At 44.3% G+C, this 26,977-nt stretch overlaps 1 protein-coding gene across 3 annotated transcripts in view; it reads right to left on the minus strand.

Annotated features, from left to right (window-relative positions):
• PAPLN (papilin, proteoglycan like sulfated glycoprotein) overlaps nt 1-26,977 on the minus strand; it is a 56,185-nt gene that overhangs the window by 4,126 nt on the left and 25,082 nt on the right. Inside the window, exons 9-25 of one of the 3 annotated variants that reach the window (XM_079989889.1) lie at nt 26,383-26,555; nt 25,592-25,715; nt 24,920-25,046; nt 23,668-23,733; nt 20,752-20,959; nt 19,200-19,376; nt 17,588-17,744; nt 15,939-16,025; nt 14,751-15,024; nt 14,530-14,647; nt 11,173-11,302; nt 8,697-9,342; nt 7,580-7,717; nt 6,674-6,798; nt 5,404-5,545; nt 4,085-4,222; nt 2,310-2,437 (exon numbers count right to left, since the gene is read on the minus strand). In XM_079989889.1, the coding sequence (XP_079846015.1) occupies nt 2,310-2,437; nt 4,085-4,222; nt 5,404-5,545; nt 6,674-6,798; nt 7,580-7,717; nt 8,697-9,342; nt 11,173-11,302; nt 14,530-14,647; nt 14,751-15,024; nt 15,939-16,025; nt 17,588-17,744; nt 19,200-19,376; nt 20,752-20,959; nt 23,668-23,733; nt 24,920-25,046; nt 25,592-25,715; nt 26,383-26,555 (2,958 nt within the window). Of the gene's footprint in view, nt 1-2,309; nt 2,438-4,084; nt 4,223-5,403; nt 5,546-6,673; nt 6,799-7,579; nt 7,718-8,696; nt 9,343-11,172; nt 11,303-14,499; nt 14,648-14,750; nt 15,025-15,938; nt 16,026-17,587; nt 17,745-19,199; nt 19,377-20,751; nt 20,960-23,667; nt 23,734-24,919; nt 25,047-25,591; nt 25,716-26,382; nt 26,556-26,977 lie in introns of all 3 variants that reach the window. The other 2 variants (XM_079989888.1, XM_079989890.1) reach the window with 2 other exon arrangements.

The following is a 26,977-nucleotide window of genomic DNA, read 5'->3' on the forward strand; positions in this document are numbered from 1 at the left end:
AAGGCTCTTCTTTAGCAGCAAAAATATGAACTCTGGTCTTAGCAACAACAAAAAGCAACAACTTTGTTCAGTCACAGGAGTTACTTGTTCCCAGAGTTCCATAGAGTTGAAGATTTAAACTAGTTTGAAAGTTGAAACTGCCAAAACTGCCCTAGTCTCCACCCCACAAAAAAAAAACCTTGTGAATTTTGTGTGGTCTTCTAGCCTCCCATCTAATTTGAGAGACCTTAACTCATTAAACCAGGAGGGCTGCTTTTGCGCTGTAGTCAAACTGGCTTATGTAGAGTCAGACCACAGGTCTACCTCGCTCACTCTTGTCTACACCAGGAGCTGCTAACCTCCTTTTGGCCCATGGGCACACTCAAAATATACTGTGGGCACCATCCCCTCTGGTTGCTTTTCTTCTTCACCCCACCCCAGCAGTCAGCGTCCCCTCCCTTCACAGATGAACAAAAATAAAAGGCGCTCTCTTGCTCTTGGACTTACGGGTAAAGTAGAATGGATTGAATGTGTATGATTGTACAGTGGTACCTTGGTTTACAACCATAATCCGTTCCAGAGGTCCGGTTGTAAACCAAAACAGGTTGTAACCCAAGGCACGTTTTCGCCAATGGGGCCTCCAAAAATGGGTTGTAATAAAAAAATAAATGGGTTGTAATCCAAAAAAGGGACCCACGCTTCCAGGTTTGACGTGGTTGTAATCCAAAACGGTTGCAAACCAAGGTACCACTGTACATGGGATCCCCTCAAAATACATCCAATTACAGGTTACCCCTGTAAGCTTTATAGTAAACATTGCACATCTGGTGATTTCCATTACTACAAAAACATTGATCCAAGGCATGGATCCTCTTGGTTTTTACACAGTGTGACAAGAGAACCATTACATCTGTGTACACATGTGCCTAATGATTTGGTTGTGGTTTTGAGAGGATCTCTTACAAAAATTATGAGTCTCTATGTTTTTGTTCCATGGCCTTACTGGAAAGTCAATTGAGGTAGATACGATCTGTGACCTGATGGTGGGAAATCATGCAAATTGGAGAGGATCTGTTTTGCTGGATTCAACTTAAGTGTTTGTGCATGTGTCTGTCTGTCTCCACCCTATTTTGTCCCCCCAGCTGCTCTGATTTCCTCCTCCTGGATTGCTCCCTTTTCTTTCCTATCTTCTTGGTCACTCTGTCTTCTGTTCAGCTACTCAGGTGCTGATCCAGTTCCTTGAAAAGGCTGTGGAATTGAAAGAGGAAGTGGGAAAGAACATTGCTCTTTCAACTTCCTTTTTCAGCTCTATGCCATTTCCAATGGTGGCAGTGGAAGAGAAAGGTAATCCCCTTCACCATCTCAATATGAAAGGGTTAGTGAGCAGGGGAAATGCTCAGAGGCTTTGTGGGCACCAGGGGAAGTCTTGAAGAGGGCCACATTGGTGACCTCGGGTCTACACTAACCAGCAGCAGCTCTCCAGGGTTTCTGATGGAAATCTGTTCCAGCCTTAGATGCAGGGACAGAGTCTGGGACCTTTTTACATGCAAAAGCATGAGCTCTAACTTGGTGCTACTAATGATGAAGCTAAATTTGGGCACCTCCAGTGTGTGTCAGTATTGTGTGGGAGTGATTCAGTTGCACGCCAGAACTTTAGCTTTGTGCACTTAAAGTGGTTTAAAGAGCTCCGTTGCCCTAGCAAAACAATTTTTATTTTTAAAAAGTGTATCAAACCTTTTGCAGCTTGGAAAGTGATGGGGAAAGGCCTTGAAAAGTGTGATGAATTACTGATGGGAATATGTGTGCAACACCCCACAAGCAAAACAGAATGAATGTTTATTGTCATATAACCGCCCTGCAAACAAATTGGAACAAATGGTCCATGAAGGCTGGATATAATCAAACCTTATTTGTGCAAGCAAATCAGGATGAATGCTCATCTGGAGGGGCCCACATGGCCTCATCATCATTAGCACCAAGTACTAATAAACATGTTGCTGGCTGCTTGAAACAGAACTGTCTGAGGCTGCTTTGTGTGAGTGGCTCAGTTTGGGGTTGGTTTTTTAAAAGCACATCACTGCATCTCCCTCTCATTTTCAAACTATTTCAGATAACCTAAATACGAAGGAACCCATTGTTTGAAACACACAAATATCTCCCACTCCAGATTGGTTGTAGGTGCGTATTGGCTCTCAGCATTGTTCATTGGTCTGATGCTTAGTTTAACAGCAGTGGCACAAATTGAGCATTTCCATTTACCTCCTGTGCAAGTTCACCCTAGTCCCCCCTTAATATCAAAGCAAGATCTATCTTCCTTCGCTTTTTAGTACCTCTAGGTATGATCTGGACTCTTCGCTGATCCTGATCCCGGCCATTGGAAGCAATGCAGGTAAAGAAGCCAGCATCTTCAGAGGCAAGGCGACTGATAACTAAGGCACCGTCAGACTGCTGTCTGTGCCTGGAAAGCAAGAGAAGAATAGTGACTATGAGTCTTAATGAGAAGGAATTTATTTGCATCTAACTCAATGACTTATTTGAGAGAGGTTACATTGCTCAAAGCATAGTCTGAATGCAGGTACCCTTACTGTGCCTCCACATCTCTCTCTCAAAACTTGTTTACGACCTCTGAGGATCAGCTGTCAAGCCTGTCTGACTGCTGCAAAGTGAACAACAACCAAAGAGCAGTAGTCTCTCTTCAAGCTCATCCTTTTGAATTCAAGCTTGTACAGTGCAGGTGGGCTTCACCCCTTTTATCTGTAAAACCAGGAACCAGGCAGAGGGTCTTCTCAGTAGTGGCACCCTCCCTGTGGAATGCCCTCCCTTTAGCCAGATGTCAAGGAGATAAAGAATTACATCTGAAGGCAGCCCTCTATTGGGAAGTTTTTAATGTTTTTAATGTTTGCTGTTTTACTATGTTTTTATGTGTGCTGTAAGCTGCACAGGGTGGCTGGGGAAACCCAGCCAGTTGGGCGGGGTACAAATAATAAAATTATTATTATTAAAATAACAATTACTTTTGCTGTCAACTACTATGTAATGACTTTGAAGAATTTTAAGTCCTTGGTTGTCACAAGAACCAATTTTGGTTAAGTGGTCACAACAGTTTTGTCACATTATTTCAGTGAATTTGGCAATGAACTGGATGAACCTGAATAAGGACCGAGTAAGTCACTAAATGTGGGGTAAGCAGAGCAGGTATGTACCATGTAAGGGCAGCCTTCTTGATGGAGGTGACCTCTACTTCCCCAACCTCCACCACAAGGCTATGCAAGGACCATCTTGCCCTGAAGGGAGGGGAATTCCCTGCCATCTAGTTCCCAGAGTTACAGCTGAGGTGGCCTCCCCCCAACCAGGAGCGAATGAAGGCCTTGTGACACCTGGGGTGGGGCATCACTACGTAGGGTGCATGTGCAGCAGAGCTACATGCGACGCATGCGCCGTACATAGCGATGCCGCACATGCGCTGTACATAGCAGTTTGCCACCGCCCAGTGCCGTACGGACGGTGCCGGGATACTCTGCTCGCAGCTGCAGCCACGAAGGGAGGATCCTCTACATGTGGCTGCAGCCGCAAGCAGAGTGCCTTCTTGTCACCTCCCCAGACATGGCACCCAGGGAGCAACGCCCCCCATTGGAACACCCAACACTGCCACCAGGCTACCTAAGGACCCACCTTGCCCTCAGGACAGGAGAGAACTAGCTTTCAGAAATTTTGAAAGGAGTCACAGGCTGAAGGGAAAATAGCAGGTAGCTACAAAATGGGAGTTGTAATTAAGACTTTGGGTGGGGAAACAGAAAGAGAAGGGGGTTGCTCAGATGTTTTGCTAAAATGAAAAATGAGGATGGAGAATGACCTGGGTTGGCATCAAGAGAAATGGGGTCTGGTCTCAGATGAATGCAAAAAGCTATATTGTCACAAAGAGTGCCTACAATAGTGAAAATGTACGTTAGCAGAGGATGTCCTTTAAAAACAGTAAAAATTGTAACAAATGCTTGTCCCTAATTAACCTAACAACGTAGCCCTGTTGGTCAGAGTGGTTTGAGCTGTGTACCCCGGCATTGAAAGAAGAAGATGGGAAAGTAGAAACACATTAGTTGTAGCTTACCTTGGAGAGGAGATGGGCTCTCCATCTTTCTGCCACTCAATGGTTACAGAAGGCAAAGCCTCTACACGGCAAGGCAATCTGACTCGCTCCCCGATATTGGCATCAACAACTGAGGGTTCATTCTTATACATTTTTAACCTGGAAAACAAATTTACTAGTGTTCTAGCCCTGTATTTTGAATCTGTGTAATGTAATCAGAACCTTTCTCTTGACTTTTCCTGTGAACAGCACCTACGCAAACACACACACACACACACACACTTAGTATGCAGGGGCTCCTCATCTTGATTTGAGCATGAATGGATTGCTGCAGAGGCTGCACTTAAGACAGAAGCTGCAAAGCAACTAGGCGAGTGCTTTACAAAATGCAGGCTTGTATAAACACATCTTCCTTAAGTACTCTCTTGGCTGCAAGCCTAGAGAAATGCCTTTAGCCACAAGAATCCACAGTAACAGAATGTTCTTTTCAGTGCCATCCCTGTAGCCCCAGCCTGCCTGGTTCTGTATCTTGATGTCTACAAAGGGCTGGAGGAATTTCAGTGGAATATTACTGTTTCACCATGTAGCTATTTGAGGATCTTCACTAGCCACTCCTATCACTCCAAAGATAAAGAACCCCAATGCTTACCAGAAAAGTACCAAGAGGTCAACTTATTCCCATTCCCCTCCCATGCTAGACACTCCCAACTGCTTGAACTATCAGCCAGCTAGAGAGAGAAAGTGGGAACTGCATGAGTTAGGAGGGCAGTTTTATTTTGGTAAACTGCTTTGAGAAATCAATGTGTCCTGAAGGGGCAGGTTAGAAATTCATCAAATAAATAATAGCCTACCGAGAACCACTCCTTTTGTTCTGGGAGGTGCAGACAGCAGCAACTGGCAAGAACTGCCACCATCCACCCATATGACTCAGGATGGACTGACTGCAACTACGACTATGGCCATTACGGAAACAGTGGACTAAGGCCTCTTCAACCACCACCACAACTAACAGGAGACTGGGACTGGCATAAGTTTTGGGCCAAGTCTTGCTTGTGGGGAAAGAGCAGGAGACCTACTAGACCTGTTCCAGATTCTGGAATGTTAACACTTGTAAAAAAATTATGGGATGGACTTCTAAACATGACGGCAACAAGCTGTCCCGCCCCCCCCCCCCAAGGAGGCTGCTGTGAATATTCCTGAGATGAGTTGCAATATAGTTGTGATTTCATACCCTGAAGCTTCTCAAAATAGTTCTCTTGCCTGCCCACAGTGTTTAAGGGCCACAGCCTGGTTTGACACACTGTGGAGAACAGAGGTATAATATTTCCTGTTAGCTTTACCTGTATGTTGTCTGAGGAAGGTTGACAGGAGAGTCATGTGACTGCCCAGTACTAAGTCCTGAAACAAATGCTCTGTGCTGGTGATTTTGACCATGGATCAGCTGATTCCCCGCTCTCTGTGAAACATCAGATCCAGGGATTTCTAGGGAGAGAGAATTCTGAATAAGATTGCCCTGTGCCATAAGATTGCACAAAAAAATCAGCAGCTGACTTCACATATCAGAACCAACTATCTATCTGCTCACTTCCTTTAAAACAGCCATGGGAAACCTGTTGTTTACCTGTTTGTTTCTCACCCCAGTGCCAATTGTAAAAATATGCTTTCCCCTGCCAGCAGGAACAGTTTATGAGGGGAGCCCACTATAAAATGGTAACCTAATCTGGAGTATGTGTATTGCTCGCAATCCCTAACAGACAATCTTGCCTGGAGTGAAATGCCCTTCATGCAAGGTCCAGTAACTCAGCATGCTATGTGCAAAACACTACCCAACTGGGCCCTTGAATGTACAAAGGACGCCCCCCCCCTCATTTATGAGGCCAGAGTTTAAATGTGCCCTGGCTCAGGCAACAGCCCAATTCCTACTAGAAATTGAAAAGTGTAGCTCCTCCCAACATGGCTAAATTAGAGGTGGATGGGAAGGAAAATCAGAGACCTTGCTTACAAAATACATTGCAAAATTATGATAGAGCAGAACTCCCTCAAAGACCTACCACCACAGAGAAGACAGGGCTAGAATAGAAAAGATGTTGCTCATTCAATCAACAGAAAATCGAGAGATGCTAGTGAAGTTGTAGATGGATGTTGATAAAGTTGTAGACAGGGTGCTGGCGTTTTGCACCTGTTTCGCCCTGGCAGTCCAAGTAATAAAGAGGCCGCTGTTTGCCCCCAATGGGGCCCTTTTACTGGGGCTTGCAGGTAGCACACTCCCAAGTTAGTTTTCCGAGCTTCTTTAGTGGTCTAATCTCAAAGCCTTGATATGTGTATTGATATTCAATTTCATAGAGAATACTATTTATTGGCTTAAGCTTAAGAGACTGATTTGCTGGCATCACAGGGTTTTATTAACTAACTTTTACTCAGAGTAGATCCATTAAAATTAATAGGCCTAAGTTGCCTGTGGCCATTCATTTCAGGAGATACAACCCATAGCATTTTTATTATACCAAACAGATTATTATTACAAAGTTGGCATTTTCCTTATGCCTGGCTGTTTCGATTGAGAAAATGGACAAAGGTAGCTCAAGTATTAAAACAGAAACAACGCATCACCTTTGATCCTCAGAACAATCTTCCTGTGCTCTACCCTCCCATTCGAAATTTTGCACATGTAGGTCCCAGCATCCTCAGCTCTGAGCTGGCTGATCACCAAGGAACTGTCAGACTGGTAGGTATGCCTGCAGGAGGAGAAATGAGAGCATTTGACATAGATTGCAGACGAGCTATAAAGCAGCAGCAAATCCTGTTGGCACCCAATGCCTGTTAACAGTAACTTTTTATTTATTTCTCTACTGGGGCAGTGCCTGGTGGAATCTTAAACGATGTGGTGGACTTCTGATCAGTTTTTCTAGTAGTTGAGTAGGTGGGGCCCAGTGAATAATGCAAGAAAATGCACACACATGGGGAGGGGTGCTTCATTTTCATGTCATGCACAAGAGCCACAGAAGTCCGCTTTGCTCAGTGCGTAATTTTTTGCACTGAGCTGTCTGATATCAGTCAATAATCTTTAATACTAACAGTAATCTCAGTTCTCTGAATGCTGCTGGTCCTTTTCTAACAAACTCGGCACTATTCACACACACAAGAGGGGAGGAGCAGCAGGCTTGAGGGAGCCCCAAAGTTTAAAGAAGTATAAAGGAATCTTTAGAAAAATCCTGTGTGGAGCAGGGCAGGGTGTGGAATATAAAGCCAAGGCAGTGAGCAGTGGCTGGTGTGCGCGTCAGAATGGAGTGCAGTGGCTGGAATCCTGAGCAGCACTCCACGCTGCAATATTCTGTTGCAGGCCACATATAATATAGAGAGAGCTTCTACCGCTACTCATCGAAATTGCTGTGTCTAGGAATTCTAAAATATAAGACTCATGTCAAAGTCCTCCACTCACCCAAAAGCTTCTGTGGTGTTAATAGGTTTCAGTAGGGTGGGTTCCACCACAGGGGTAGGTGCCAGGGTCAAGCTCACCTGTCAGAGGACACTGGCCGCCCATCCTTCTGCCATTCAACTCTGGAGAAGCGGGAACTGCCTGCCTTACAGAGAAGACGGATGCTTTGTCCCAAGCCTGCCTCCACTGCTGAAGACCCCGAACCATCCAAGAAGACCCTGAAAGACATACTGTAGTTAGCCCAAAATTCAAAGGCTGCTCTGAAAGGACAGGGTGGGAAATGCATAACTGCTGATAATGAGAGAAAACACCTGATGCTTTTGCAAGGGCAATACTGTCTGGAGTAACTAATAATAGCATTTTACCTACCCCTGTGGATCCATGTTAGGCAGAGCTGGAAGCAGTCTGCATGTTGCTAAAGGAAGGAAACAGTGGGAGAAGAGTCTTCTGCAGACTGAAGAGACAATGCAAACCGACTGGGGGAGAAAGTTAAGCCTGCTGCATCACATGCATACCAGACCCAAAATTCATAAACACACACTTCTCTGGAAGACCAGTTCTTGATCCAGAACAATCTTTATCTAGATGAAGGGCCAAACCATGTTGTCATATCCAAATGCCTATCTTTAGAACAGGGGGGGGGAGTCTTTGGCCCTCCAGATGTTGCTGTACTACAACTCCCAACAGCCACAGCAAGCCAATGGCCAAGGAAGGCGGGAGTTGAAGTTCAGCAACACTGGGAGGCGGCAGAGGTTCTCCATTCCTGCAGTGGAGTGTTCAAGAGCTGAGGCCTTTTAGTTAACTGTCGTTTGCTATCCAAAAGGCCCCAGTAAGAGTTTGAAGTTACTCCCAACAACAGATTTTAAAAGACCACAGCTGCCAGGCATTAAAATCCAGCATGAGTCAGGAGAGATACAGCTGACTACAAATCTGTTAGCAGACACAACTTATTCACATCCCTTTGTGAAGTTGGTGGTTGTGGGTGTATAAAAATGAATGCATGGCCACTTTAAAATTTAAACAGAAAATACTGGTACTGGGTAGCTCACATTTCCAGGGGGTGGAGGGGATTACTCCTGTGTCAGGCTTATATTGGAATCCTTTATGATAGGTTGTCTGTCCTCACCCTGCAGCAAAACAATCTCATGCTGCAGAAAACAACTCCTAGCAGAGACGCCTGCTATTGCAAAATATTACCTGTTTAGAGAATGAGGGAAGGAAGAGCTTGCTGAGGCTTGGCGCTCAAATCCATTCACTACTGATCCATCTGCTGCAGATTCTCTCCTCCACCCTTCATGCTCACGGTGAACCGTCTGCCACCTCTCAGAGTGTCCAGAGACCACAGTTTCCCCTAAACCATGAAGGTGGTTTGCTGGATCCTTCCTTCTTTCCCCCATCCCTTGCTGAGACTCAGGCAGGCTATCTATAGTCATGGTCCTTCCCCAGCCTCTCTCCCCATGACGTAGCAATGAGTGAGTTTCTGAGTCAGTGTGAGCATGGAAAGCCCCACGTCCTCCTCCTCCTCCTCCTCCTCCATGGCTATGACTCGTGGCTCCTCTTGCAGGCTGCTGTTGGTGCTGCTCCTCTGCAACTCCTCCCAAGTGAGAACTAGAGTGGATGTTAGGAACTGCAGCATGGTGGTGGTGTCCCACATCACTCCCTCCCACTGATCTATGGCAAGTTTTCATGCACTCCTCTTCAGAAGCAAAGTTGTTGTTGTTGCCGTGGCAGCCCCCATACCAGAACCGATTGCATTTCCCAACGTCATGTACAAAGTACCAGCGTGTAGTCCAATCTGTGCAGGGGCCATGGGCGCTGGGCAACAGGCAACCAATAGGATAAGCTAATAGGAAATGTTAGGAGAGAAGCAGTTGTTATAGAATAAGCAGATACACAAATCTTTTTCTGACCACATCCCCACTCAGGGCTCATCCATGCTTCTGTTTGTCCCATGCCTAGAAAGCATGGGTCTGAGTGATTTCCCCCTCTGCCCCACTCCTTTCCCATGGAAAACCCGCTCTTTAGTGTTAAATCGGAACAAATGTCAATCTGGAGAAAACCCAAATTGCCATTTGCTCTGAATGAGCTTTAAAGAGCAGGTGCCCCGGGGCGGGGGGAAGCAGCAGGACAAGAGGAAGTGTGATAAACACAAAGAGCAGGTTTTCCAGGAGCAAGTGGCAAAGTCCTTTGGAACCACACCTAGAAAGCACAGGATAAGTGGGAAACTTCTCAGGCCCAAGCTTTCTTGGCATGGGACAAACCGAAGTGTTCATGAGCCCCAAATCGCTGTTCGTCTGTAAGATGCTCAGTAAATAAACCCAGATGACAATATGGTATCAGGAACTTGAAGCCTGCTATCAACCCTTGCTCATTCACTACAGGTTGCTTAGGCACAGCAAAACTATTTTCTACTGTGTGATTTTGTCGTAGTCTTTTTCAAGAACTGTGTGTACAGCTAGTACAAGTAAACAATAAAGTCAGATGTGTACTATAGCGCAGACCAGTCCAGGATAGACTGTGCAAAGAGTGTTGCCCTATTCATGGCGCAAGGGCAACTGGAGAGTGTTTTCACTCTGGGAGGAGGTATCAGATAAGAAGAAGTGGGATAACCACACACTCTCTCAGACTTGCCTACCCCTCACCACATACCATTCCCATCCTGTCACTACTGCCCAGGTCTCAACTGTTGGAAAATCAAGCCAGCGTTCCTGGCACAAAGGATGCTATGGCGGTACAAAGCAGTCACTGGAAGCTTAGATAAATGAGTCTGGGGTTGGAGGGGTCCCCTGTCACAGTATTCTGCCTCAGCACCTGAAAAAGCCTAGCAGGGGGCCAGGCGTTATGAGAGCAGGTGTAAAAAAAAAGGCAGCAAACATCATTTAAGATCAGATCTTTTTTTTTAAAAAAAAAATCATAACCATTTTCTAGAATTCTTTTGAGAAAGCTGGGACAGTTAGTTTAAAATAATTTGCACTTAAAAGTTTGCATTATGGATTTGCCCTTAGAGGGGAGTCAGGATTCACGTTATCAGAGGCTCAGTTCTGTCTCTGTATCAAATGGCACTGCTCACAAAACCAGGCATTGTGCTTCAAGGGTATGTGGGTGAGCACTTCTAGGTTGGGCCTATGCCCATCACAGCTTGCAGAAGCCAACCAGAAGTAGCCGACTGTGATAAACAATGCAGCTTTGAAAAAGACGGCAAGGTGCCAGGTGGCTTCAAGGCTGCAGTCGCTTGGTCCCTGCCCCTGTCCATGCTGTTTTCCTTTCTGGGAAACTGTGCTCAGAAGCCATTCATTCTTCAGGGTAGCTGAACAAGAATAATTTGATAACAGAAATGTGTTAAGTGATTCCTTCCTGTCAGGAACACTGAATGCAGAAGTCCCATAAAACGGAACTGAAATGGTAATCTGATTATTTAATAGGCATTTCTTATAAAACCAACAGAATTCAGAGACTGGGATCTTAAGGGTGAATTTCAGACTGATTCTAAATTCTGGCCAAGGGATTGTTGCTATTATTATTATTATTATTATTAATAATAATAATAATAATAATAATTGGATAATGGGTTGTCTATAGCTTACAGTGCCATGAAGAAGGATGTGAAGTGATTCTGTTCATGTTGGCAGAAAGCAATGGGTAAACCACCTTTCAAAACCTAAGCATCACTTACGTTGGCTGGGTCTATTGAGGCATCCATCCCCCTGAGGCCCAGAAGCCGAAGCAACGTTGTCGTAGCAGCAACCATACGTAGAAACACGACACTCCTCCGCTGGCCTCTCCTGGGACAGAACTCGGCTCACCTTGGACAAAGCCAGAAGTTACTGAGATGGTCTCATTACTGAGATGGTGTAAAAGATCTCATACCACAAAACCAAACCCATAAACAAATCCACAGGAGGAGCTAAGACCAACCATCCCTTTTTAAGCACCTGATGGGGCAACTTTGACAGGTAATGAAAACATGCACCAGAATGTTTCTCTTTCACTTGGGATAATTGCCACTAACAATTATAAGCAATATTGGGAGCAGGGGAATTGTTTCATAAGCTGTTCCAGTGACATGCTAAGGAAAGAAAAATCTTTTTTCTTCTTCTTTTGCTTCAGGCTTGTAAAGTTGACCCCTTGCCTAGTGTGAACTAAATGGGGACCATCAACTCAGATAATACAGGAAACCCATGAGTCTGCCCACCTATGAATAAATTGGATGTTTCTCCAGATGGCCCGAGCAGCTGGGCAAAGCTCCCACCCACTTTGTTCTCAAAACACCCACCATCAGTATCCCTGGGAACTGAGCCCATGCACTTTGCTAAAAAATGCAGTAGATAATTAGGTGTTGCAAATGCAATCCTCAGCCACTGGAGAGGCTCCTACTACTGCTTGTGCTTAGCAAAGCAGCTGGGACAGGATCCAAGCATGATTACCAGAGGCAGCTGCAGGCCCAGAAGTGGTTGAAGGAAAATAAGGAAGAAAGTAGATAGACAGATAGATCTGTCTACTATCTATCTTGTATATATTGTGGTGTTTTATGTTGATCTTGTTCTGTGAACCGCCCTGAGACTTCTGGGTATAGGGCGGTATATAAATACAATAAAGAGGAGGAAAGTAGAGGGACTATGGCGTCAGAGCTAGGGCTAATGTCCTGGGTGCCAAAAAGCCAAAATACTGCTTGCGAGTCCAGAATGGACAATGGGATGCTACAACTCAGTGGCTGCTATCTGGACAATACTCTAGTCACCCACCATTGATCTGAAAATTTATCATAATATACACTGCGAGCAATCTGGTTCATCCAGTACTTCTGTTTGTTTCCTGTGAGATACAGATCCCCCTGAAGGTCTATATGTTTATCATTAACTCCAGAGAAACATTTACAAAACGTTGTGCTTCAAATACTAACCCAGCTTCAATGGTCTTTCTTGGGGCATTATGGACTGCACAATTACGGATTGGGCAATATGGTCCCTATATAATACTGAGCTGTGAACCAGAAGATCTCACGTGACTTTAAGCAAGCTAGTCTTCCTCTCTCACACACACCCTACCTTAATGTGTAACTGACCCACTAGAACCAAGTGTGTGATTGTGTGTGTGCAGTAGGTATTACCGTAGTATTATTACTCATTACACGATGTATGCAATACAATCACAATGTAACTGTAATGCCTCAAAGTCATCGCCTGAATAAAGGGACATATTTAGATCCCTGAAAGGAGAAGATCATCACAGGTTTAACTGAAAACCAGAGCCAAGATCCAAAACTTCTAATCTAGCGCACTGTTGGTATAATACAGTATAAAGTAAAGATAAAAAGGTAAAGGACCCCTGGACGGTTAAGTCCAGTCAAAAGCGACTGTGGGGTTGCGGCACTCATTTCACTTTTCAGGCCGAGGGAGCCGGCATTTGTCCAGACAGCTTTCCAGGTCATGTGGCCAGCAGAACTAAACCGCTTCTGGTGCAACAGGACACTAACAAGTGCCAGAGGGCACGGAGCTGCTGTTTACCTTCCTGCCACAGCGGTACCTACAGTGGTGCCTCGCAAGACGAAATTAATCCGTTCCGTGAGGCTCTTCGTATAGCGTTTTTTTCGTCTTGCGAAGCAAGCCCATTGACAGCTTAGCAGATTAGCGCTATCAGCAGTTTAGCGGCTTTTAGCGGATCAGCTGATAAGCGGCTTATCAGTGGATCAGCTGATAAGCGGCTTAGTGGCTTAGGAAAAGGGGGGAAAGGGGGGGGAAACCCGCAGGAACTCGCAAGACATTTCATCTTGCGAAGCAAGCCCATAGGGAAATTCATTTTGCGAAGTGCCTCCAAAACGGAAAACCCTTTCGTCTTGGGCATGGTTGGCCAATTGGTGTTAAAGAAGGATAGGATTTTCTTTATGTATGCTACCACAGCAGCAAGAATTCTACTGGCAAAGTATTGGAAGAGGCAAGAACTACCTACTCTGGAAGAATGGCAAACAAAGGTGATGGACTTTATGGGACTGGCTGAGATGACGGGCAGAATCCGTGACCAGGGGAAGGAGACAGTGGAAGAGGACTGGAAGAAATTTAAAATATACCTTAAAAACTGTTGTAAAATTGAGGAATGCTAAGATGTCAAGGGGTAAGAAACAGAGAATTACAGCTGTAACTAAAAAAGTAAAGGTAATTTAATGAAAGGGAATCAAGATAAATTGACCAAAGGGTTGCTAAAGAACCATAAAACAAGGATGCAGGGATGGGGAGGTATGGGGAAGTCGAAGGAAAGAAGGTGTATGAAAATACAATTTTGAAGTTATATTTGTTTAAATGTTTTGTATGTTTTTGTTTTGTGCTTTGTGTTTTTGTTTTGTGTTTTGTTTCTATTATGTGTTTGAAAAATGAATAAAAATTATTTAAAAAAAAACAAAACGGAAAACCCTTTCGTCTAGTGGGATTTCCGTCTTGCGAGGCATTCGTCTTGTGGGGCACCACTGTATTTAGCTACTTGCACTGGCATGCTTTCGAACTGCTAGGTTGGCAGGAGCTGGGACAGAGCAACGGGAGCTCCCTCCGTCATGGGGATTTGAACCGCCAACCTTCTGATTGGCAAGCCCAAGAGGCTCAGTGGTTTAGACCACAGTGCCACCCGTAGTATAAATACTGACTACTGTTGAATTATTTCACCTAGAACATCGGGCATAAATATTTCCTATGCTTAGGTGTACTCTGCAACATAATAGTGCATTAGTGGTAGATTTATACTGGACTGACCACACATCATTCTGCTTTACTGCAAGGCTTCTCCAGCCTTATTGCACTATTGTATTACAATGCAACAAAAGCAGGGGAACACCCTCTACCCCACCACTGGTAGAAAAAGTTATAGGATTTCATTAGGAAGATGCAGTATATACACTGATTGGAAATGAGGCTGTATGTCCGACCCAAAGCATTTGAAGATGCAAACAGTATTAAAGCAGGATTGCATATAACCACCCAGGTACCATAATGAGTACAAATCATTATGAATTCACAACAAGAAGGATGTCTGGAGTCACCCTTACTGTTGGAGCAGCAACAGCAGGTTCATTCCTGTTCACATAAACATCACTGTAGTATTGTGGGCACCCTTCCTTGTTTGGCCCCTGAGAAGGTGATATTCCATCAGGACAGCACCCATACCTATACCAGGGGAAAAGAATGGAAACCAATATTGGTGTAATCTGTTCAAACAGATCTGCTGTCTTTGCTGGCAGATTAAATGGATTTAACCAGCTTGTCTTACCTGCTCTGATGGCAAGTGTCAAATGGGCAGCCTTGGCCAAAAGGACCAGCGGCCACAGTCTGGCCATCTGAGCAGCAACCATGAAGGCTCTGGTTGCAGTCTTGAACTTCAGTTGTTGAGGCAACATTTTGATGGGAATTGAAGTGGCGGGACACTGAGGATCCTAAGTAAGACTCCCATTGAAGGGGCAAGAAATTGGAGTCATGATCTCCATTGGGCTGGACTTGGTGATGAGTAGGAGAACCAGCTTGGGTTATTCGTTCATTTGCAGAAGCTGAAAAACATAATATCTTATGGCATGTACCCACAGTTACAGGATCACATCTAGATTTAAGCCCAGATCTATGGTTATATGTCAGGGCCTCTCATTCTGTCCTAGCAGGACAGGCACTTCAAGTTGTATTCAACTCATAGTTGACCTACTGAAATTAACAGTCACAGCTAACTTAGGTCCTTTAATTTCAATAGGTCTATTCAGAGTAAAAATAAGTTGACAGTACCCTTTCATAGAAATTCCTCACAACTGCTTTTTGTTCCTGCATTATGTTAGAGTCTTCCATCGCCCCTGTACATATGTGTTGTGTGCCAAGTGTGTGACTCGGTCAAGTGTCTGTGATTTTCTATGTGCTAAGGGCATGTGACTACTGTCTGGCCCTGTCCATTTTGGGGAGAAGTCCAACACACATTTGAAACTGGCCTCAACAACTATCAGTATGCAGGATCAGGCAGCATCCCGCCAGGATAATGAACCACAAAAAGCTTTCCTAACCCAGGGGCCCTCTCAGAATGTGCCCTGAATAAAGCAGAATTCATAAAGCAGTTTCACATTCCTTAAGGAGGGAGGGGCGTGAGGCAAAATTTCAGTGGGACCCACTGCCAGGCATTGGAGATTAGCAAGATGTGTGGTGGTAGAGGAGTGGTTCTGGGCTCCTGGGTTAGGTTTGACTCCCTACCTCCATGTTTCTTTTCTAAGAGGCATACCATCATTTCAGAGTCAGGAAAATGAAAGACAGACACTGGCTTGGTCCAGGGTCCATCCCATTTCCCATCTTTCCCTCAGAGAGCTGTACTCTACATACATATGGGCCACAAAGACTCTTAACTTTTTGTAATGCTATTCTAAAGGAAGGTACAAAAACAACAACATAAACATTGGAGAAAGAAAGCAAAGTTCAGGTAGTTTCAAACCTATGGTGCCGTGGTCAGGATTGTACCGGGTCAGCAAGGTCTGGCGGTTGACATCATAGCCTGCAGAGTCTTGCATACTGGGAACCTCTGCAATGAGATTAGTATCCATAGGTTAGAAACATTGAACTAAGATCAACATCAACAACTGGGAATACCTAAAATCATCTGTGTCTTCAGCAACTAGGTGAGCAGGGTAGGGGCAGAGCAGAGAGAATTGTTCTAAATTATCCTCTAACCCAAAAAAATCCTGCTTTCATGGAAATCAGTGAAAGGAAGCTTCAATTATATGTTTTTTAATGTTGTGGTGGGTGGGGGGAATGGAACTTCAAGACATGTGAAAATGAAGCTGCAAAAAGTCACCTCTGCAGGCTTTCACACCCAGGGCTTGAGATGTGAGATGTTGTTATTATGAGGCAAAAATGCACCAACACAGAAACAGAAATGCAAGGAGAAAGGACCTACTTTTATTACACTTTTGAAACAGAGAAGCACCAACTGGATTATTGCTGAGTCTGTATGACTTGACATTGGGGGCAGATTTTAGGGCAGTTCTAACTGAACCCATCAGATGCTGTTCTGTACTGCTTTATGTGGTACCATAATATTAATTGATTTCAATAAGAAGCAGACTAATAAAGATGTTGAGATTTTTTTGGGGGACACACAAAGTTGTTGATCTTTTTGAGCTATTTTTAAGGAGGTTTGGCAAAAACAACACTGCCAACATGGGTTGCCATACGTCCGGATTTCCCCTGAAATTTTGCCGGGAGATTACAGGCATATGGCAACCCTAACGGATACCCTAGCACATCCAGATAATAAGCCTCTTGCTTTTCTCATCATTGTTCTGACAGCTTCCACAGTTTGATTAGGCATATGTAATTTGTAGCCAAAAGAGCAGAGACAGTTCACATGCATTGAAGGAAGAAGTTCCCAGGGTCAACCTCTGGCATCTCCTTTTTTCTTTTTCTTTTTAAAGAGCAGTTAGCAGGGAAACGGAAAGGCCCATCTCTTCATCAATAGGTATGAAAAGGCCCAAGAAACCTCTAGAGCAGTGGTTCTCAACCTGTGGGTCCCCAGATGTTGTTGGACTACAACTCCCATCATCCCTGAGCTCTGGCCTTGCTAGCTAGGGGTGATGGGAGTTGTAGTTCAACAACATCTGGGGACCCACAGGTTGAGAAAGGCTGCTCTAGACCTTGTTGCTATCCTGATGACATCTCAGTGATTCCAACACTGAGCAGGGAAGACCCAATCTGCTGCGGCCAGCTTGGAGGCTCCTAGGCCCTCTTGCACCCCTGATGACATAATTTAATCCACTGTATAGATCTCTGGAGGGGCCCATACACAGTTTATTACTGGGTCCTCCCACCGTTGGCTCTAACTCTGACCATCTTTGGCTCAGGCCCCCAACTGATTTCTCCCATGGGTCAACGGGCCTTTATTTAACAAAGAGAAGACGTTGCCCACCCATGGTTTAGGAGCAGCAAAAGAAAACAACACCCAGTGCTGAATCTGTTACGTAAAGGTGGTGGTACTATGCATTCTAACAGCCCAGGTGTCCGAAAATGGATACTGGGTAGGAATAGCACCTTAAAAGGAGGAAAAGAACCAAGGGGGGTTGTGGACAGCTGATAGCTTTCACTTACGCTGCGGCAGATGACAGGGCTGGGTGTTGCATGTCCCAAGCATGGCTGGTATCTGCGGCTGGATGGCCCGGCACATCTCGTGGTTGTAGAACTTGGAATCCCCGTCTGCACACATGACCTGGCGCGTTCGGATGCCTGAGTCACAGCTCTTTGAGCACTAGATCACAAAGTGCAAGCCGAGTTACTAGGGGGCTGTAACCCGAGAGAGTAACGTTACAAGAGTAACACTATCCTGAGTAACCCTATGAGTTTCTGGTAGCAGGTGTTAAAACATGAATTTTCAGGTAGTGAGCAGGTAACTGCTAGTAGGTTGTAGGCCTTGGTGGGAGAATAAAATGGTAAATGGAAAAATTATTTCCATGTCATGGGATAAATTAGTCCCAGACAAACTTACAAATTATGTTGGCTCCAATTGTATCTTCTCTATACTTTACAGTCAAGTGGTGTATAAATTTTATGAAATAAACAAATTCCCAGAGAAAGTGATAATCTGAGCATGCTTCATTCACCAGCACTTTCCACGGGCATGTATGGTTGAGCTGGGCTATAAATTATAATGTCTGGGTTGTCTCTGAATACAACAACTCTACCTATTGACATGCTTGAGGTGATCTCATTCTCACTTTAGTTTCCATTATTCCAGAGGTTCAACAAAGGCTATGTTGATGCAAACAGGTCTTGTAAAGAGGTTGTCCACATTGGAATTTAATGTGTGGATTTGAAGCTGCTTATGTCTCTGTTTTTCTTTCCACTGTCCACACAACATTCTCCTCACCCAAACGGCAGCCCACACTTCCCCCCTGCTAAATTTGGATTTCCGTAATCCACAGATAATCTGGTAATGGAAGAAAATCCAATATAAAACTCCATGTTACCCAACTGAAGCTCATTGTGCAAGCAGGTGTTCTTTTCAAAGCATGTGTGATGTCATTTCACTGCCACACACCCTACTTCCATTTTCTTTGCACAAAGGCAAAAAAATCAGCCCGCCTTTTTCCACTGGTTGTTTCTGAAGGCAGCTAAGTGATATTGTTATTTTTAAAGGGGTTCTTTTGTGCAGAGCTGATCTTCTACAAAGCAGCTGCATTAAAAATAAACATAAAATGTACCCTTGCAGGTGCAAAAGGCAGGAAAGGAAAGGGGTAGGAAAGGAAGTTGCAGCCTTTCATGCAACCAACTCAAAATCATTGCTTGGCTTGGAGCGACATTTTTGTTTTTAAAATAATTATTTATTGTACTTTGTGCCAATCTTATATAAAAATATAAGTGGGCAAGCACAGGTAAAGAGATATCTGTGTGTATGCCCACAGTGGTCTGTGGTAAGCGGAGAAGTACTCACTGTCGGGAGGGGATAACACACAGCAAGAACATATTCCATCAAGAACCACCCACTACTGTAGAATGAAAACACTGAGACGGATTTCAAGTGCTTAACATGCAAAACATTCATGTGTGAAGATCTACATATGAATTAAGGCCCTAGTGTGGAAATGCCCTGAAAGAGGCAGCAGAGAGGAGATGGGCAGCAATGGACAGATAAACTGGGGTATAGCGAAGTATAGGTACCTTTTTTACCTATAGCAAAGTAGGCAGAAATTGTTGCAATGCTTACCAGTCCCCAGTCTCCAATATGCCAGCCGATCTCTTGGATACAATTCTCACCAGTGCAGGACTGGGTGTGTGAAGGTTTTGGTTGTGTTAAGCAGGCAACTTCGAGAGTCCGAGTGCCCAGCTCCGACATGCAGTTTACAGTCCGGGTCTGAATACCTTCCCCACAACTAGCTGTGCACTGTAAAAATTAAATAAATGACAGTCACTGTTGGTTGGACAGTGGTTGGATAGTGTTCTTGAAGCTACCAGCATGAGTTTGACAAACTGCAGGAGGCAGTGGAAGACAGGAGTGCCTGGCGTGCTCTGGTCCAGGGGGTCATGAAGAGTCGGACAAGACTAAACAACAGCAACATCTATTGCATTTATTTGGTCTGCTCACTCCACATTTTGAAGGCATCATTTCAAGTTAAATGTTTTCAGAAATCCTCTTGTCCCAGAAAGAGTAATTCAGTGTGTGAGACGTTCTATGGTTAAGCTTCCTCTGGATGGGAAGAATAACTCAGAGGTGGAATTTTTGGTAATATTCATTTACCTTATGCCTGTCATATATATTTATGTACCATATTTGTTGTGTCTGTGTACATAAGTGTATGTATACATACATTACACATGCATAAACACATGTGAGAGTTAGCACCAATTTTTAAAAACTCTTTCCTACTAGCCATTTTCATACCATCCAATTGTGCTACAGTGCTGTATAGAATACATAAATTGAAGGTATGCCTACTGAAAGAGCTTTAAATTTATTCAAGATATAAAAGGTAGGAATAATGAAAAAATTAGGAATAGGGATCAAGAAAATTGTTGTTTGGACCACCTAATTTCCTGCTTCGAGACTAACATACTGATTGAAACATAATTATACTTTGGTTTTGACATGTCTGCAAATTTTGCAGTACATGGGTAGACCTCCTCCCCAATAAACACTGCATTCAGTGAAGGGTCAGAATTTGAGTAAAAAACATAAATTCATGAATTTAGCAATGGCTGGAAATAACAACAACTAGCTGCCTCATGAGGCCAGCCTGGTGATGGCTCATGGGGATGTTTCATGGAAAGCAATTCATAAAATACACACTTCAATAAATGACAACCGATTATCAGAGATGGTGAAACAAGCGTGACTAAAATAAAGCTTTGCCAGATAAATACATTTTGGGAAGGAATTCAAATAATTAAGTGTTTATATTGGTTTTATACCAATTTAACTGTCATGGCTTGCTCCCCAAATCCTGGTGAACATCCTCATAATTATGTTACATAGCTCTAGCTTCTTTCACAAAATTACTATTCCCATGTTCTTTGGTGAGAGGGGAGATCTTTTCAGTCTGTGTAAGCCTGAATTGTTGATTTCTCTCAAGGCGGAGAGAGAGGCGGAATCCACCTCATGAGCAAAGAGGCACAGGCAAAGTGATGATACACGAGGGGAGACTCAAGAGTGCGAAATGGGAGGAGTAGGTGAGCTTGTACTTTCTTTTCCTCCTCAAGCCACTGAGGTAACTGGGCTATACCGTCTATATATGTTCACTAAACCTGTAGGACAAACTCACCTCAGACCAAGGCCCTGTGGTCCATGCTGCACACTGACGCATGTTGCAAGGCTGTGTGCTACGCGGCCTCTCTGTCAAGGATGCGCACTCAGCATCATCCACAGCATTTTGAGAACCCGGTCCGTGGTGGGAGACGCAATAAACGGAACGAGTCTGGGTGCCTCCTCCACAGGTGGCAGAACAAGCTCCCCATTCCCCAATCTTCCATCTGTAAATTCAGAAGCAGCATCTCTCAAGAAACCAAGAAGCCAACGCTGGCAGCAAGAAAATCCACGGGACTAAAGGAAGGCTTACCACTTTCAAGTAATTGAATTCAAAAAACAATAACTTGGGTGACAGCAAAAAGTATCTAAATGCATTTAAAATGGTATGACCGCAGATTAAACGATGATGGTACTAGGAGGAATGGAATGGATTGAGAGGATAGTTTCAGACTGAATGGCTAGAGGATGCCTCAGCGGTGGAAGCTGTTAGGTACTGTGGAAGTCTCTCTCACAGAAAGAAACTGAACTGGCTTTGATAAAGCAAAGGTGCACTTACTGTTGAGAACAAGCAAAAAGTCATATATACTCCAACAAAGGATAATCTCCAAATTCTGAATTATGATAACCTTTCTTTTGTGACCTACAGTGGTGCCCCGCAAGACGAATGCCTTGCAAGACGAAAAACCCGCTAGACGAAAGGGTTTTCCGTTTTTCGAGGCGCTTCGCAAGACGAATTTCCCTATGGGCTTGCTTTGCAAGACGAAAACGTCTTGCGAGTCTTGCGAGTTTTTTCCCTCCCCCCCCCTTTTCTAAACCGCTAAGCTGCTAATAGGGATGCTTCGCAAGACGAAAAAACCGCTAGACGAAGAGACTCGCGGAACGGATTATTTTCGTCTTGCGAGGCACCACTGTATCTTTATTTTTCATTATTAGAGAAATGGTCCGGGGGGAAAGTGTTAAACATTCTACTGATTCTTTGATGTGATTCGGCATATGGCATTTTTTGGGCGAGGGGAACCCTCTAGAGACTGCTTACATATTTTCCAGTGACCTGTCTAGTTTGACGCCAAGACTAACAAAGTTTCCTCTACCTAGACCTGACATTCCTGAAATAAAATGCTTTTCTATCTGCATCCTTTGACATTAAACCCTCCCAACCTTCCAAAGAACTTCCGTCACAAAGTTGACAGTAGCAAGATCTATATTCAGAAGGAAAATATTGTACTTGCAATCAATAGCCATTTGTCTATACTGAGCAGTAATGGACAATTCAGTCCTCCAAGCTGCAGTAAAATAAACTCAACCCATAACGGCAGGGAAGGAGACCCAAAGTGATGCTATGCAAGAGTTTCCTTGAGACTGGAGGTCAGCTTCCCAAAGGAAGTCTATTGATAAAAATAAACTCAGTTGGCAGATGATCAATCTAGTCAGCTCTGTTATCATGGCCAGACAATACAAAAAAAGACTGCAAACTAGAAACACTGTCTGAACATTTTTCTTGGTCCTAGATGCCAGGAGGAATTTTGCCTGGTGCCACCCAGTGGCAAGTGCTTTTATGATGTAATGCCCAATGATCAGTGCAATGAAATAAAATTTCTTCCCCATCCTGAGAACAGCATAGGATAATTTTAATGCAACTTCTTCTTCATTATATTATTATTGTTATGTCACTTTACCCACAACTTACAAAAACAATATAAACACTAAAACCAATTACAACAAACACAGCCAAATACATCTACACAAACACATCTATACAGATAAGTCGGTTCTTACAGATCCTGCCCTAAGAGGCCACAAATACCTGAAACCTTTCAAATTAAGGGCCCAAAGCCCAGGTAAAAAGGCTATTTGGTGTCTACAAAATAGATAACAATAAAGCCGAAAAGCCCCCTTATTGTGTTGCCACCCTCCGGGCCTCCTGTGAAGAGGGCACATAGAGAAAGGCCTCAGATGGCAATCACAGGGTCCAGGTTAGTTCATGTCAGGAGAGGTGGTTCTCAAGGTACTGGGGTCCTGAGCCACATGAGGCGTTATAGGTCTGAATTCAGCCCAGAAACCAATCAGTAGCTAGTGCAATCATGCCAGAATTGGTGTTATATGTATGGATCTTCCTGCTTCAGCCATAATCTGGCTGCAGAATTCTGCACCAGCTGCAGTTTCTCAACCATCTTCAAAGGCAGCCTGAGTAATCACAATCTAAAGGATACCAGTGCATAGACATGAGAAGTTAGGCCGTCCCTGTCCAGCTCCCGTCAGCCCCAGCCAGCATATCCAATGGGAAAGGATGGATGACCACAGGTCAGCCACTCCTAGGTAGGCAAAGCTCCATTTCCTCAGCATCTACCACACCCTATCATGATTTACAGAGAAAAGCCAAAGCTATAAGCAGCCACTGAGACCGTCACCAAGGAGGAAAGCTCCTCTAAGCAATCTAGAACAGTGGCTTTCAAACAATATCCTTAAGAACCCTGGCATGAGCGTAGCCAGGATTTTTGTTAGGGGGGGAGGCTTTTGTTAGGGGGGCAGAACCTCAGATTTGTATTGATTTAGGAGGCAGCTGCCCCGCTGCTATACCTATGAACCCTGGCACTCCTCAGAAACTTGCCCTGGGTTCTTTGGTGTATGGCTGCCCTTAAAGACAGCTTGTCCATTATTAGCAAATTGGTCCTGCGATGTGCAGCCAATGGATGCAGTCTGGGGGCACGCACTCAGTTTGCAGTGGGCAATGGTGAAGCTCCACAGGAATGGCCAGGATACCACATCATCCACATGAACTGAATGTGCAACTCAGAACACAACCCAGAGTTCCTTGGCAACATGCACGAATTTGTTCTGCACAATTTATATAAGTTTGAAGACCACTGTTGCAGGTGGGGAAAAGGGAAAGAGGAGCTGAGCAGGGCCTCTGCAATCACTTTCTCCTTGTTACCTCTTTGTTTGTAAGCTCCATGCTGTGTTGCGGCTCCATGCTCCCGGCAGATAGAGGTAAGATATCCTTTATATATATAGAACAAAGATTTTAAAGCCAAAAGTGAATATATAGACATCTGGGGTTGCCTGATACAGCATGACTGCACATTGTCTTTTAGGGCCAAACTAGACACGATGTTGAAAATTTATTCATGCAGCCCTGATGTGTGTGTTGTTGTTGTTAAATAAAAAGGCTGCTATGGAGTTGGGGTCCAATTTGGATCAAGGCCACTTGGGGGAGTGGCAGCTAACCCTTTCTTCCTGTACCAGTTCCCTGAAGCATCTCCCCAAAGTATTAGCCATGGAAGGTTTTCAGGTATCTTATTGCAGGTGTCTGGGTCCCCCCCCCAATCTCCACAGCTAACTGAAGCTGCAAGAGTGGGAGGAAATGGAGATAAGTGTGTGTGTGTGTGAAGTTAAACCCACCTACTTCTACCCTATGAACTCAAGTTGTCCCTCCTGCCCTTGCATTTAGAGACAACACGAAGAAATACATCAGTGATACATTCACAGATCTCCAATGTTTGGCTGATGCATTCAACTGGGTATGCAATGATGCAGATTTGTTTGTGCCAGTCTAGTTACAAGGACCCATAAAATGGCACACTGGAAGTTAGCTTTGGATCCTGAGAAGTTCTGTAAGTGGAAAAGCTCCACAGCCCATCTCTCTCCACAAGGGAAGTATCATATGGCAATTTGAAGGGAAGCCTTAAAATCTGTACACTATCCTGAGCATAAATCCCATTCCAATATAAAAAATTCAGTACCGGGACACAGAAAAACCATTCCATATCTCTGCAAATAATCACGTCCAAATAACCTCTGCATGAAATTAAAAATTAGTTCCCCACATAGGGACTTGTCACTTACCACTTGTATTCACCACAATGGCTGCTCTCCAGCATGACCCCAGCCTCCAACTTAGCTTGAAGAAGTTCTATGATCCTTCAGACTGAGGTTTTTGCCCTGTCCTTTTTAGCATTTTCAAAGATACTAAAACCACCCCATAACAGCTTGTCAGCACAAAGAATTGTCTTGAACAACAATCTGTTTATCATCTTCATGCATATTAGGAGCCACAATTTCTCCTTATCTATGTTTCCAATGACAGCATTAAGGGCAGAAGAGAGACACTGCCTGGGGATTTCGGAATTGTCAGGTTCATAAATCTAATGGTTCAAACCAGGCAGGCAAGCCAAATCAAGTCTTACCGTTTTGTCTGGGGACATGGCTGAAGGCCACAAGTTTGGTTGTTTTCTGGCTGTGGTTTATCTCTGCACATATAATCTGGATATACTTCATTGTCAATAGTGCAAAAGACCAAGCGTGTCTGATAACCTATAAAAGAAAAACAGCAAAGGATGTTGGTTACCGCCACTCATCCACAGCAGCAGTTAAAACTACAGAGAGATTAGAAACACTATACATCTAAGAACAATAAAGCATTCCATCATCTTCATCGAACCCAAGAAGCAAAATTTAAGTAGAAGGCTGTGTCCACATGAGAGCATTCACACATATGTGGGTTGCTGTTTTTGTGTTGTCATCTTGTGTGCCTTCATCCACACATGACTGCTTTCAATTTTATGCCTGACAGAAGCAAGATGGAAATAGGGGGTGTGGCATCAAATGGCATCACTGAAACCAGTAGCTGCCCACATAATGCTCTTCAGTGTATCCACAGCCAGATGGTGAATGCTTTTATAATAGATCTCCTTCCCTTTTTGGATTTTCCCTAAATTGGAAAAATCCGAGTTTGCTGCAGGCTGCCAGTTGGATGCTGAAAATGGCATGTGAATGACAATGAAAAATTCAAGGCACATGCAGCTTCAAATCCACATTAAACTCCCGTGTGGAGTTAGCATCCTATGATAGGTCCTTACCTCCACCACACTCAGCACTGCATTCGCCCCAGGAACCATAGGCCCAGCTGTAGCCCAAGCTCTGCCTTTGTGTTGGCAGGTAGTATTCATAATGTACCCCTTGGTTTGGCTCCTGGTTGATAAGCTGAAAAGGGAAGAGGCAAATAAGGTGTAATGCAAATAACTGCTTTCCTCACTCTTGTAGCTGTGTTATCTGGCGTTGGCCCAGTTCACCTCAAAAAGGCAGATGAGGTGGTAAAACCATTCCTGGAACTGGGCTTGTGTTCGCTGAGAGGCATTAATCCATGTGATCACCTATCTGCTGATTGGAATGCTACAGCTCAGGAACTTTCCTCGCTTCATCTGCTCTAGGTATGAACTACACCTAACACCCAGATCCTTGCCAAAGCACACTCCTTTTCTATCCACTGCTCATGTCCAGTTTGGGACTGTCCTCCCCACCCAGGGTCTACTTTATGCCTTTCCTATTTCACAAAGAAGAGTCTTCCTTCAGTTAAAAGAAAGAACTGCTTTCTTGCTGGGGAATAGGGCGTACCCCGCACCTCTTTTCGGCAACAGGCAATAATCTAAATGGATCTTAATGCACAGTTGTGTAGGTAACATAGATACAAGTTCTCTTATCCACCATCACTGTTGGTTTTTTGGCCAAGAAATGGCTATTCTCCCTTCAATCTGCATGGCATTGCATTTTTATTTAAGGTCCCGCAGTTCCCTCTGGGAATAATGTTGAGCACCCCCTCTGTGGAAGCTGGAAGAGGAGGGGAATATACAAAACAGGAAACTGGGCTTACCTCAATGACCAAGGGCTCAGTAGTTGGGCCCCTGGCGTGAAGAAGTTCAGGAGCCAGATCCCCCTCAGAACCCCTGTCATAATGCACAACTGTGCTAGCAATATGCAAGGCACGGCTGAACTCAATCGTCCAGTGGCCATTCAGATAGTATGCCCCTTGCGCGTTCTTGATGGCTGAGGGGGAGGGAAAAAAACCCAGAGGGCACAAGGGGGGAAATGTAAAAGCTGTCTAATTTGGAAACCAAACTAGGCTCATTTCAGGCTCATTATAGAAGACTAATACCACATCCAGAATACACCTCTGTTGTTACATGGTTGTTATTACTGTGCATCCCATAAAAAATGGATGTCAATAGCTTCAGGGTTTATTGATATATTACAAAGTTTACTGAGAGCTGTGTGCAACATTGAACAAATGCTGTGAAATCAAATCGCCATGGGAAGCCAGTATTCTTAGACAGCTGACATCAGTTGCTCTCTTGTCCAAGTATCTTGCTTTTGTAGCAGACAGAGGCCCACTGCCAGACTTTCTCTGCAAGGCCAACCTTGTTACTTATATCCCAATCTCATCCATGAACTGAGCTGTCTTCCACTTG

The sequence above is a fragment of the Podarcis cretensis genome, assembly GCF_951804945.1.
Source record: "Podarcis cretensis genome assembly, chromosome: 1".
Taxonomy (NCBI): Eukaryota; Metazoa; Chordata; class Lepidosauria; order Squamata; family Lacertidae; genus Podarcis; species Podarcis cretensis.